The 12,181-nt window shown below is 39.0% G+C and overlaps 1 protein-coding gene across 1 annotated transcript in view; it reads left to right on the top strand.

Annotated features, from left to right (window-relative positions):
• Positions 1–819: 819 nt before the first annotated feature.
• The window catches only part of LOC137987291 (uncharacterized), a gene marked incomplete at its 5' end in the record, with an annotated part of 11,406 nt that continues 44 nt past the window's right edge, over positions 820–12,181 (top strand). The window contains 25 exons of the mRNA XM_068833695.1: positions 820–839; positions 1,414–1,742; positions 2,033–2,171; positions 2,424–2,752; positions 2,901–3,039; positions 3,307–3,635; positions 3,784–3,922; positions 4,190–4,518; positions 4,667–4,805; positions 5,073–5,401; positions 5,550–5,688; positions 5,956–6,284; positions 6,433–6,571; positions 6,839–7,167; positions 7,316–7,454; positions 7,722–8,050; positions 8,199–8,337; positions 8,605–8,933; positions 9,082–9,220; positions 9,488–9,816; positions 9,965–10,103; positions 10,371–10,699; positions 10,848–10,986; positions 11,254–11,582; positions 12,052–12,181. The exon at positions 12,052–12,181 is cut by the window's right edge and continues 44 nt beyond it. Of these exons, the coding sequence (XP_068689796.1) occupies positions 820–839; positions 1,414–1,742; positions 2,033–2,171; positions 2,424–2,752; positions 2,901–3,039; positions 3,307–3,635; positions 3,784–3,922; positions 4,190–4,518; positions 4,667–4,805; positions 5,073–5,401; positions 5,550–5,688; positions 5,956–6,284; positions 6,433–6,571; positions 6,839–7,167; positions 7,316–7,454; positions 7,722–8,050; positions 8,199–8,337; positions 8,605–8,933; positions 9,082–9,220; positions 9,488–9,816; positions 9,965–10,103; positions 10,371–10,699; positions 10,848–10,986; positions 11,254–11,582; positions 12,052–12,181 (5,627 nt within the window). The remainder of the gene's footprint in view (positions 840–1,413; positions 1,743–2,032; positions 2,172–2,423; positions 2,753–2,900; positions 3,040–3,306; positions 3,636–3,783; positions 3,923–4,189; positions 4,519–4,666; positions 4,806–5,072; positions 5,402–5,549; positions 5,689–5,955; positions 6,285–6,432; positions 6,572–6,838; positions 7,168–7,315; positions 7,455–7,721; positions 8,051–8,198; positions 8,338–8,604; positions 8,934–9,081; positions 9,221–9,487; positions 9,817–9,964; positions 10,104–10,370; positions 10,700–10,847; positions 10,987–11,253; positions 11,583–12,051) is intronic.

The raw sequence follows: 12,181 nt of genomic DNA on the forward strand, positions 1-12,181 counted from the left end.
TTTATGTTTGACGATTTTTAAGATATTAGTTTACAAAAGAGTTATAACGTATATGTTAAAACCCGGTGATTAGATTATGTCCATAAAATCAATAGAAAACAATGTCATTATTAATGCAAAGGCCACGTAGTAGATCACGTGCTCACTTGCGTTCTACATTCGCAAGAGCCTTATTTACATTCGTAAGACTGACGGTGGAATTTCATGGACTTTCGAATTTGCATCCCCATTGTTATACTTCTGGTGATTTTCCTAAGGTATGAAGTTCGATTTCAGGTTTTTTTAAATGCTCTTCAGTGTTTAAGGACGACCAAAGTTAAAGGTTAGGATAAATGAAAAAAGTTCACATAGTGTGCAATATTTAGCACACCTGACCAAATTTTCTTCACTGGACATACCGGTGTCCATTTAGCATCATCCATCCCGAGAATCCCATTCGCGTATTTTAAGTTATATGGCACATTGAATCAGTTTTTAGAAGCGAACACAATATCCTTTTAAATCAGTACACAGCCAGAAACAAACATTTCTGACAGCTTCTTGTGAGCATTTAATGAACTGGTGGATCCGAATTAATAAAATCACATTATTGCCGGAAGGAGATGTTACCTCAGATAAATATACAAGGATTTGCTTGTACATGCTTCGCTGTCGCAGATTTATATTGCTAATAGGGCCCATCCGATATGTCAAAATCAGTTCTGATTCCTGGTTACAGCAGGCCACCTTTCTTTCCGAAGAATTCAGATCTAGATCACACAACACTAGCTTAAGAACAGTAAACCATTAATGTGTTATTTCGCTCTTTTCGTGTTCTAGGAACAGGGTGGACGCTAAAGGTTTGTTCAACATGTTGAAGAAGCATAGCGCCTTTGTTTATTTCTTTTCGCTCGTCAAATATTAGATACCTCCTAATCAAATGGCGAATTGTGTTGACCTAACTTTATTGAAACTAAACACACAATAAAATGAATATCCTAAATGGTAAACGAAATCATATTCGTTTGCATCGGAAACAATCAAACGAAACTTTAAAAAAAAAATTCCCTCCAAAATACCGTGGCACTTGTTTAGAAAAAAAAAAAAGCAAATGACTGGATTTCATTCCAGAGATTTACACTCTGTTTCACTGCAGTTGTTATAATTGCCAAACTTAAGTTTTAAAATGTTTCGTGGGTTGCTGCTGCTTGAAAGAAAGCACCAAGCCATTCCCGAATTGCAATACTATAGTAGTAATAAACATTGGCCTCGTAATGGGCCTGCCATTTCCTCCATGCCAACCCAACAAGATATTTCATTGGCCAACAGATTGTGCGCTAAAAGACACTTCATATCAATATCAAAGCTATTGCTACCTGCTTAAACTAATGCGTCTTAAAACTTTCCAAATAAATTAAACTTGCTTTTTTCCAGGGTGTGACGATGCCCTTGGCATGAAAAGTCGCGCAATTCCTGATAGCAAAATCACTGCTTCCTCACAGTGGGACCCAAATCATGCTGCCCATCAGGCAAGACTACACTTTCCAGGAGCTCCTGGCAAAGCAGCATCATGGTCATCTCGCACTAATGATATCCATCAGTGGCTGCAGATTGATCTGGGCAGTCAGAACACTAAATTGACAGCAATAGCCAGCCAAGGAAGAGCTGACCTCGATCAGTGGGTCACCAAGTTCAAGTTGCAGTACAGTGACAATGGCGTCCACTTTTATTACTACAAAGAGCCAGGCCAAGGTGCCCCCAAGGTGAACCAAAACTGAAAAGGATAAAGCCAACTTTGTTTTTCGTGTTTTAAAGGCCCGATGCTTTTAAGCAAACAAATTTGGTTTATCTTTAAACCGCTCTCCGTTTCAAATTTATTGATACCCCTTATTATTTCTTATCATTCAAGATAAAACCAACCCCCCCCCCCCCCCCCCCCCCCCCCTAATTGTGCAAATGGCGAACGGCAAAAAAACTTGTTTCAGCATGAAATAGTTTTTTTAGAGTATTGCAAAGTTACTAATACGCATATTCAATTATAATCCTTTTTCAGGAATTTTCTGCGAACACAGACCGCAACACAGTTGCTTACCATCAACTACCCCAGGCAGTCACAGCAAAATACATCCGCATTCGACCGACAGCTTGGCACGCTCATATATCCATGAGACTAGAAATTTTTGGCTGCAAAGGTGCTGGATCGTTTTTATTTTCAAAAAAGATTGTTACTTTAAGAATAGATTACCAACATCAAAAGACCTCAACAAATTTCAAATGTCCTCTTTGCGAACTCAAAAGAATACATGTGTCAATACATGTTTCACTTACGGCCATTAAATGCGATATACCTGAAAAAAAGAAAATCGACTTCAAGAAGGATAGTTGCAACAGAAAATACGTCGCTCAACGTCCCTTAATTAAAATTGAATGCTCCTTATTTTCAGAATGCAAAAACGCACTTGGTATGAAAAATCATGCACTACCTGATAGCAAAATCACAGCTTCTTCACAGTGGGACCCTAATCACGCTGCCCATCAGGCAAGACTACACTTTCCAGGAGCTCCTGGCAAAGCAGCATCATGGTCATCTCGCACTAATGATATCAATCAGTGGCTGCAGATTGATCTGGGCAGTCAGAACACTAAATTGACAGCAATAGCCAGCCAAGGAAGAGCTGATCTCGATCAGTGGGTCACCAAGTTCAAGTTGCAGTACAGTGACAATGGCGTCCACTTTTATTACTACAAAGAACCAGGCCAAAGTGCACCCAAGGTAAACCAAAACTGAAAAGGATAAAGTTTACTTTCTCTTTTGTTTTTTAAAGGCCTGATGCTTTTCAGAAAAGAAACTTGCTTCAGGATGAAGCTGTTCTTTGTTTCAGCCTTTTTATACAAATGCTTATTTCTTAATATGTTATTAGGAGTTTGCTGCAAACACTGACCGCAACACAGTTGTTTACCATGAACTATCCCAGGCAGTCAGAGCAAAATACATCCGCATTCGACCGACAGCTTGGCATAATCATATATCCATGAGAATAGAAGTTTTTGGTTGCAAAGGTACTGGTTCATTTCTTGCATTTTGTGGCAACTATGTTAAAGAGAATATTGTTGCATAAATAATGCCGTAAATTGAGCAAAATTGAACTATACTTATTGCCGTTTTAACTGACACTTTTAATAGATATTCCACGTCGGGAATTATAACTAAAGAAATCCTGAGAAATTACTTTATCTCTAAGAAATATAATCCATGGCGTAACACAACGGGTACGCATATTGTCTTGTAATTCCGTTTATTAAGCGTTTGTTACTACTTATTTTTAGAATGTAACGATGCTCTTGGCATAGAAAGTCATGTCATTCCCGATAGCAAACTCACAGCTTCTTCACAGTGGGACCATAATCACGCTGCCCATCAGGCAAGACTACACTTTCCAGGAGCTCCTGGCAAAGCAGCATCATGGTCATCTCGCACTAATGATATCAATCAGTGGCTGCAGATTGATCTGGGCAGTCAGAACACTAAATTGACAGCAATAGCCAGCCAAGGAAGAGCTGACCTCGATCAGTGGGTCACCAAGTTCAAGTTGCAGTACAGTGACAATGGCGTCCACTTTTATTACTACAAAGAACCAGGCCATGGTGCTCCCAAGGTGAACCAAAACTGAAAGGGATAAAGTTTACTTTCTCTTTTGTTTTTTAAAGGCCTGATGCTTTTCAGAAAAGAAACTTGCTTCAGGATGAAACTGTTCTTTTTTTCAGCCTTCTTATACAAATGTTTATTTCTTAATATGTTATTAGGAGTTTGCTGCAAACACTGACCGCAACACAGTTGTTTACCATGAACTATCCCAGGCAGTCAGAGCAAAATACATCCGCATTCGACCGACAGCTTGGCATAATCATATATCCATGAGAATAGAAGTTTTTGGTTGCAAAGGTACTGGTTCATTTCTTGCATTTTGTGGCAACTATGTTAAAGAGAATATTGTTGCATAAATAATGTCGTAAATTGAGCAAAATTGAACTATACTTATTGCCGTTTTAACTGACACTTTTAATAGATATTCCACGTCGGGAAATATAACTAAAGAAATCCTGAGAAATTAGTTTATCTCTAAGAAATATAATCCATGGCGTAACACAACAGGTACGCATATTGTCTTGTAATTCCGTTTATTAAGCGTTTGTTACTACTTATTTTCAGAATGTAACGATGCTCTTGGCATAGAAAGTCATGTCATTCCCGATAGCAAACTCACAGCTTCTTCACAGTGGGACCCTAATCACGCTGCCCATCAGGCAAGACTTCACTTTCCAGGAGCTCCTGGCAAAGCAGCATCATGGTCATCTCGCACTAATGATATCAATCAGTGGCTGCAGATTGATCTGGGCATTCAGAACACTAAATTGACAGCATTAGCCAGCCAAGGAAGAGCTGACCTCGATCAGTGGGTCACCAAGTTCAAGTTGCAGTACAGTAACAATGGCGTCCACTTTTATTACTACAAAGAACCAGGCCAAGGTGCCCCCAAGGTGAACCAAAACTGAAAAGGATAAAGTTTACTTTTTCTTTTCTAGTTTAAGGGCCTGAATCTTTTAAGAAAAGAAACATGTTTCAGGATGAAGCTGTTCTTTGTTTCAGCCTTGTTATACAAATTTTTATTTCTTATTATGTTCTTAGGAGTTTGCTGCAAACACTGACCGCAACACAGTTGTTTACCATGAACTATCCCAGGCAGTCAGAGCAAAATACATCCGCATTCGACCGACAGCTTGGCATAATCATATATCCATGAGAATAGAAGTTTTTGGTTGCAAAGGTACTCCTTCATTTTTCGCATTTTGTGGAAACTGTGGTAAAGAGAATATTGTTGCATAAATAATGCCATAAATTGAGCAAAATTGAACTATAAATATTGCCGTTTTAACTGCTACTTTTAATAGATATTCCACGTCGGGACATATAACTAAAGAAATCCTGAGAAATTAGTTTATCTCTAACAAATATAATCCATGGGGTACCACAACATGTACGCATATTGTCTTGTAATTTCGTTTACTAAGCGTTTATTACTACTTTTTTTCAGAATGTCACGATGCTCTTGGCATAGAAAGTCATGTCATTCCCGATAGCAAAATCACAGCTTCTTCACAGTGGGACCCTAATCACGCTGCCCATCAGGCAAGACTACACTTTTCAGGAGCTCCTGGCAAAGCAGCATCATGGTCATCTCGCACTAATGCTATCAATCAGTGGCTGCAGATTGATCTGGGCAGTCAGAACACTAAATTGACAGCAATAGCCAGCCAAGGAAGAGCTGATCTCGATCAGTGGGTCACCAAGTTCAAGTTGCAGTACAGTGACAATGGCGTCCACTTTTATTACTACAAAGAACCAGGCCAAAGTGCACCCAAGGTAAACCAAAACTGAAAAGGATAAAGTTTACTTTCTCTTTTGTTTTTTAAAGGCCTGATGCTTTTCAGAAAAGAAACTTGCTTCAGGATGAAACTGTTCTTTGTTTCAGCCTTCTTATACAAATGTTTATTTTTTAATATGTTATTAGGAGTTTGCTGCAAACACTGACCGCAACACAGTTGTTTACCATGAACTATCCCAGGCAGTCAGAGCAAAATACATCCGCATTCGACCGACAGCTTGGCATAATCATATATCCATGAGAATAGAAGTTTTTGGTTGCAAAGGTACTGGTTCATTTCTTGTATTTTGTGGCAACTATGTTAAAGAGAATATTGTTGCATAAATAATGTCGTAAATTGAGCAAAATTGAACTATACTTATTGCCGTTTTAACTGGCACTTTTAATAGATATTCCACGTCGGGAAATATAACTAAAGAAATCCTGAGAAATTAGTTTATTTCTAAGAAATATAATCCATGGGGTACCACAACAGGTACGCATATTGTCTTGTAATTTCGTTTACTAAGCGTTTATTACTACTTTTTTTCAGAATGTCACGATGCTCTTGGCATAGAAAGTCATGTCATTCCCGATAGCAAAATTACAGCTTCTTCACAGTGGGACCCTAATCACGCTGCCCATCAGGCAAGACTACACTTTCCAGGAGCTCCTGGCAAAGCAGCATCATGGTCATCTCGCACTAATGATATCAATCAGTGGCTGCAGATTGATCTGGGCAGTCAGAACACTAAATTGACAGCAATAGCCAGCCAAGGAAGAGCTGATCTCGATCAGTGGGTCACCAAGTTTAAGTTGCAGTACAGTGACAATGGCGTCCACTTTTATTACTACAAAGAACCAGGCCAAAGTGCACCCAAGGTAAACCAAAACTGAAAGGGATAAAGTTTACTTTCTCTTTTGTTCTTTAAAGGCCTGATGCTTTTCAGAAAAGAAACTTGCTTCAGGATGAAACTGGTCTTTGTTTCAGCCTTCTTATACAAATGCTTATTTCCTATTATGTTCTTAGGAGTTTGCTGCAAACACTGACCGCAACACAGTTGTTTACCATGAACTATCCCAGGCAGTCAGAGCAAAATACATCCGCATTCGACCGACAGCTTGGCATAATCATATATCCATGAGAATAGAAGTTTTTGGTTGCAAAGGTACTGGTTCATTTCTTGCATTTTGTGGCAACTATGTTAAAGAGAATATTGTTGCATAAGTAATGCCGTAAATTGAGCAAAATTGAACTATACTTATTGCCGTTTTAACTGACACTTTTAATAGATATTCCACGTCGGGAAATATAACTAAAGAAATCCTGAGAAATTAGTTTATCTCTAAGAAATATAATCCATGGCGTAACACAACGGGTACGCATATTGTCTTGTAACTCCGTTTATTAAGCGTTTGTTACTACTTATTTTCAGAATGTAACGATGCTCTTGGCATAGAAAGTCATGTCATTCCCGATAGCACACTCACAGCTTCTTCACAGTGGGACCCTAATCACGCTGCCCATCAGGCAAGACTACACTTTTCAGGAGCTCCTGGCAAAGCAGCATCATGGTCATCTCGCACTAATGATATCAATCAGTGGCTGCAGATTGATCTGGGCATTCAGAACACTAAATTGACAGCATTAGCCAGCCAAGGAAGAGCTGACCTTGATCAGTGGGTCACCAAGTTCAAGTTGCAGTTCAGTAACAATGGCGTCCACTTTTATTACTACAAAGAACCAGGCCAAGGTGCCCCCAAGGTGAACCAAAACTGAAAAGGATAAAGTTTACTTTCTCTTTTGTAGTTTAAGGGCCTGAATCTTTTAAGAAAAGAAACATGTTTCAGGATGAAGCTGTTCTTTGTTTCAGCCTTGTTATACAAATTTTTATTTCTTATTATGTTCTTAGGAGTTTGCTGCAAACACTGACCGCAACACAGTTGTTTACCATGAACTATCCCAGGCAGTCAGAGCAAAATACATCCGCATTCGACCGACAGCTTGGCATAATCATATATCCATGAGAATAGAAGTTTTTGGTTGCAAAGGTACTCCTTCATTTTTCGCATTTTGTGGAAACTGTGGTAAAGAGAATATTGTTGCATAAATAATGCCATAAATTGAGCAAAATTGAACTATACATATTGCCGTTTCAACTGCTACTTTTAATAGATATTCCACGTCGGGACATATAACTAAAGAAATCCTGAGAAATTAGTTTATCTCTAACAAATATAATCCATGGGGTACCACAACATGTACGCATATTGTCTTGTAATTTCGTTTACTAAGCGTTTATTACTACTTATTTTCAGAATGTCACGATGCTCTTGGCATAGAAAGTCATGTCATTCCCGATAGCAAAATCACAGCTTCTTCACAGTGGGACCCTAATCACGCTGCCCATCAGGCAAGACTACACTTTTCAGGAGCTCCTGGCAAAGCAGCATCATGGTCATCTCGCACTAATGATATCAATCAGTGGCTGCAGATTGATCTGGGCATTCAGAACACTAAATTGACAGCAATAGCCAGCCAAGGAAGAGCTGATCTCGATCAGTGGGTCACCAAGTTTAAGTTGCAGTACAGTGACAATGGCGTCCACTTTTATTACTACAAAGAACCAGGCCAAAGTGCACCCAAGGTAAACCAAAACTGAAAAGGATAAAGTTTACTTTCTCTTTTGTTTTTTAAAGGCCTGATGCTTTTCAGAAAAGAAACTTGCTTCAGGATGAAACTGTTCTTTGTTTCAGCCTTCTTATACAAATGTTTATTTTTTAATATGTTATTAGGAGTTTGCCGCAAACACTGACCGCAACACAGTTGTTTACCATGAACTATCCCAGGCAGTCAGAGCAAAATACATCCGCATTCGACCGACAGCTTGGCATAATCATATATCCATGAGAATAGAAGTTTTTGGTTGCAAAGGTACTGGTTCATTTCTTGCATTTTGTGGCAACTATGTTAAAGAGAATATTGTTGCATAAGTAATGCCGTAAATTGAGCAAAATTGAACTATACTTATTGCCGTTTTAACTGACACTTTTAATAGATATTCCACGTCGGGAAATATAACTAAAAAAATCCTGAGAAATTAGTTTATCTCTAAGAAATATAATCCATGGGGTACCACAACAGGTACGCATATTGTCTTGTAATTTCGTTTACTAAGCGTTTATTACTACTTTTTTTCAGAATGTCACGATGCTTTTGGCATAGAAAGTCATGTCATTCCCGATAGCAAAATCACAGCTTCTTCACAGTGGGACCCTAATCACGCTGCCCATCAGGCAAGACTACACTTTTCAGGAGCTCCTGGCAAAGCAGCATCATGGTCATCTCGCACTAATGATATCAATCAGTGGCTGCAGATTGATCTGGGCAGTCAGAACACTAAATTGACAGCAATAGCCAGCCAAGGAAGAGCTGATCTCGATCAGTGGGTCACCAAGTTTAAGTTGCAGTACAGTGACAATGGCGTCCACTTTTATTACTACAAAGAACCAGGCCAAAGTGCACCCAAGGTAAACCAAAACTGAAAAGGATAAAGTTTACTTTCTCTTTTGTTCTTTAAAGGCCTGATGCTTTTCAGAAAAGAAACTTGCTTCAGGATGAAACTGTTCTTTGTTTCAGCCTTCTTATACAAATGCTTATTTCCTATTATGTTCTTAGGAGTTTGCTGCAAACACTGACCGCAACACAGTTGTTTACCATGAACTATCCCAGGCAGTCAGAGCAAAATACATCCGCATTCGACCGACAGCTTGGCATAATCATATATCCATGAGAATAGAAGTTTTTGGTTGCAAAGGTACTGGTTCATTTCTTGCATTTTGTGGCAACTATGTTAAAGAGAATATTGTTGCATAAGTAATGCCGTAAATTGAGCAAAATTGAACTATACTTATTGCCGTTTTAACTGACACTTTTAATAGATATTCCACGTCGGGAAATATAACTAAAGAAATCGTGAGAAATTAGTTTATCTCTAAGAAATATAATCCATGGCGTAACACAACGGGTACGCATATTGTCTTGTAACTCCGTTTATTAAGCGTTTGTTACTACTTATTTTCAGAATGTAACGATGCTCTTGGCATAGAAAGTCATGTCATTCCCGATAGCAAAATCACAGCTTCTTCACAGTGGGACCCTAATCACGCTGCCCATCAGGCAAGACTACACTTTCCAGGAGCTCCTGGCAAAGCAGCATCATGGTCATCTCGCATTAATGATATCAATCAGTGGCTGCAGATTGATCTGGGCATTCAGAACACTAAATTGACAGCATTAGCCAGCCAAGGAAGAGCTGACCTCGATCAGTGGGTCACCAAGTTCAAGTTGCAGTACAGTAACAATGGCGTCCACTTTTATTACTACAAAGAACCAGGCCAAGGTGCCCCCAAGGTGAACCAAAACTGAAAAGGATAAAGTTTACTTTCTCTTTTGTAGTTTAAGGGCCTGAATCTTTTAAGAAAAGAAACATGTTTCAGGATGAAGCTGTTCTTTGTTTCAGCCTTGTTATACAAATTTTTATTTCTTATTATGTTCTTAGGAGTTTGCTGCAAACACTGACCGCAACACAGTTGTTTACCATGAACTATCCCAGGCAGTCAGAGCAAAATACATCCGCATTCGACCGACAGCTTGGCATAATCATATATCCATGAGAATAGAAGTTTTTGGTTGCAAAGGTACTCCTTCATTTCTCGCATTTTGTGGAAACTGTGGTAAAGAGAATATTGTTGCATAAATAATGCCATAAATTGAGCAAAATTGAACTATACATATTGCCGTTTCAACTGCTACTTTTAATAGATATTCCACGTCGGGACATATAACTAAAGAAATCCTGAGAAATTAGTTTATCTCTAACAAATATAATCCATGGGGTACCACAACATGTACGCATATTGTCTTGTAATTTCGTTTACTAAGCGTTTATTACTACTTATTTTCAGAATGTCACGATGCTCTTGGCATAGAAAGTCATGTCATTCCCGATAGCAAAATCACAGCTTCTTCACAGTGGGACCCTAATCACGCTGCCCATCAGGCAAGACTACACTTTTCAGGAGCTCCTGGCAAAGCAGCATCATGGTCATCTCGCACTAATGATATCAATCAGTGGCTGCAGATTGATCTGGGCATTCAGAACACTAAATTGACAGCAATAGCCAGCCAAGGAAGAGCTGATCTCGATCAGTGGGTCACCAAGTTCAAGTTGCAGTACAGTGACAATGGCGTCCACTTTTATTACTACAAAGAACTAGGCCAAAGTGCACCCAAGGTAAACCAAAACTGAAAGGGATAAAGTTTACTTTCTCTTTTGTTTTTTAAAGGCCTGATGCTTTTCAGAAAAGAAACTTGCTTCAGGATGAAACTGTTCTTTGTTTCAGCCTTCTTATACAAATGTTTATTTTTTAATATGTTATTAGGAGTTTGCCGCAAACACTGACCGCAACACAGTTGTTTACCATGAACTATCCCAGGCAGTCAGAGCAAAATACATCCGCATTCGACCGACAGCTTGGCATAATCATATATCCATGAGAATAGAAGTTTTTGGTTGCAAAGGTACTGGTTCATTTCTTGTATTTTGTGGCAACTATGTTAAAGAGAATATTGTTGCATAAATAATGCCGTAAATTGAGCAAAATTGAACTATACTTATTGCCGTTTTAACTGACACTTTTAATAGATATTCCACGTCGGGAAATATAACTAAAGAAATCCTGAGAAATTAGTTTATCTCTAAGAAATATAATCCTTGGGGTAACACAACCTGTACGCATATTGTCTTGTAATTCCGTTTATTAAGCGTTTGTTACTACTTATTTTCAGAATGTGACAATGCTCTTGGCATAGAAAGTCATGTCATTCCCGATAGCAAACTCACAGCTTCTTCACAGTGGGACCCTAATCACGCTGCCCATCAGGCAAGACTTCACTTTCCAGGAGCTCCTGGCAAAGCAGCATCATGGTCATCTCGCACTAATGATATCAATCAGTGGCTGCAGATTGATCTGGGCATTCAGAACACTAAATTGACAGCAATAGCCAGCCAAGGAAGAGCTGATCTCGATCAGTGGGTCACCAAGTTTAAGTTGCAGTACAGTAACAATGGCGTCCACTTTTATTACTACAAAGAACCAGGCCAAGGTGCCCCCAAGGTGAACCAAAACTGAAAAGGATAAAGTTTACTTTCTCTCTTGTAGTTTAACGGCCTAAATCTTTTAAGAAAAGAAACATGTTTCAGGATGAAACTGTTCTTTGTTTCAGCCTTCTTATACAGATTCTTATTTCTTATTCGCACTAATGATATCAATCAGTGGCTGCAGATTGATCTGGGCAGTCAGAACACTAAATTGACAGCAATAGCCAGCCAAGGAAGAGCTGATTCCGATCAGTGTGTCACCAAGTTCAAGTTGCAGTACAGTGACAATGGCGTTCACTTTTATTACTACAAAGAGCCAGGCCAAGGTGCCCCCAAGGTGAACCAAACCTGAAAAGGATAAAGCTTACTTTCTCTTTTGTGTTTTAAGGGCCTGATGCTTTTCACCAAAGAAACTTGTTTCAGGATGAAACTGTTCTTTGTTTTAGCCTTCTTATACAAATGGTTATTTCTTATTATGTTCTTAGGAGTTTGCTGCAAACACTGACCGCAACACAGTTGTTTACCATGAACTATCGCAGGCAGTCAGAGCAAAATACATCCGCATTCGACCGACAGCTTGGCATAATCATATATCCATGAGAATAGAAGTTTTTG

The sequence above is a fragment of the Montipora foliosa genome, unplaced genomic scaffold (assembly GCF_036669935.1).
Source record: "Montipora foliosa isolate CH-2021 unplaced genomic scaffold, ASM3666993v2 scaffold_331, whole genome shotgun sequence".
Taxonomy (NCBI): Eukaryota; Metazoa; Cnidaria; class Anthozoa; order Scleractinia; family Acroporidae; genus Montipora; species Montipora foliosa.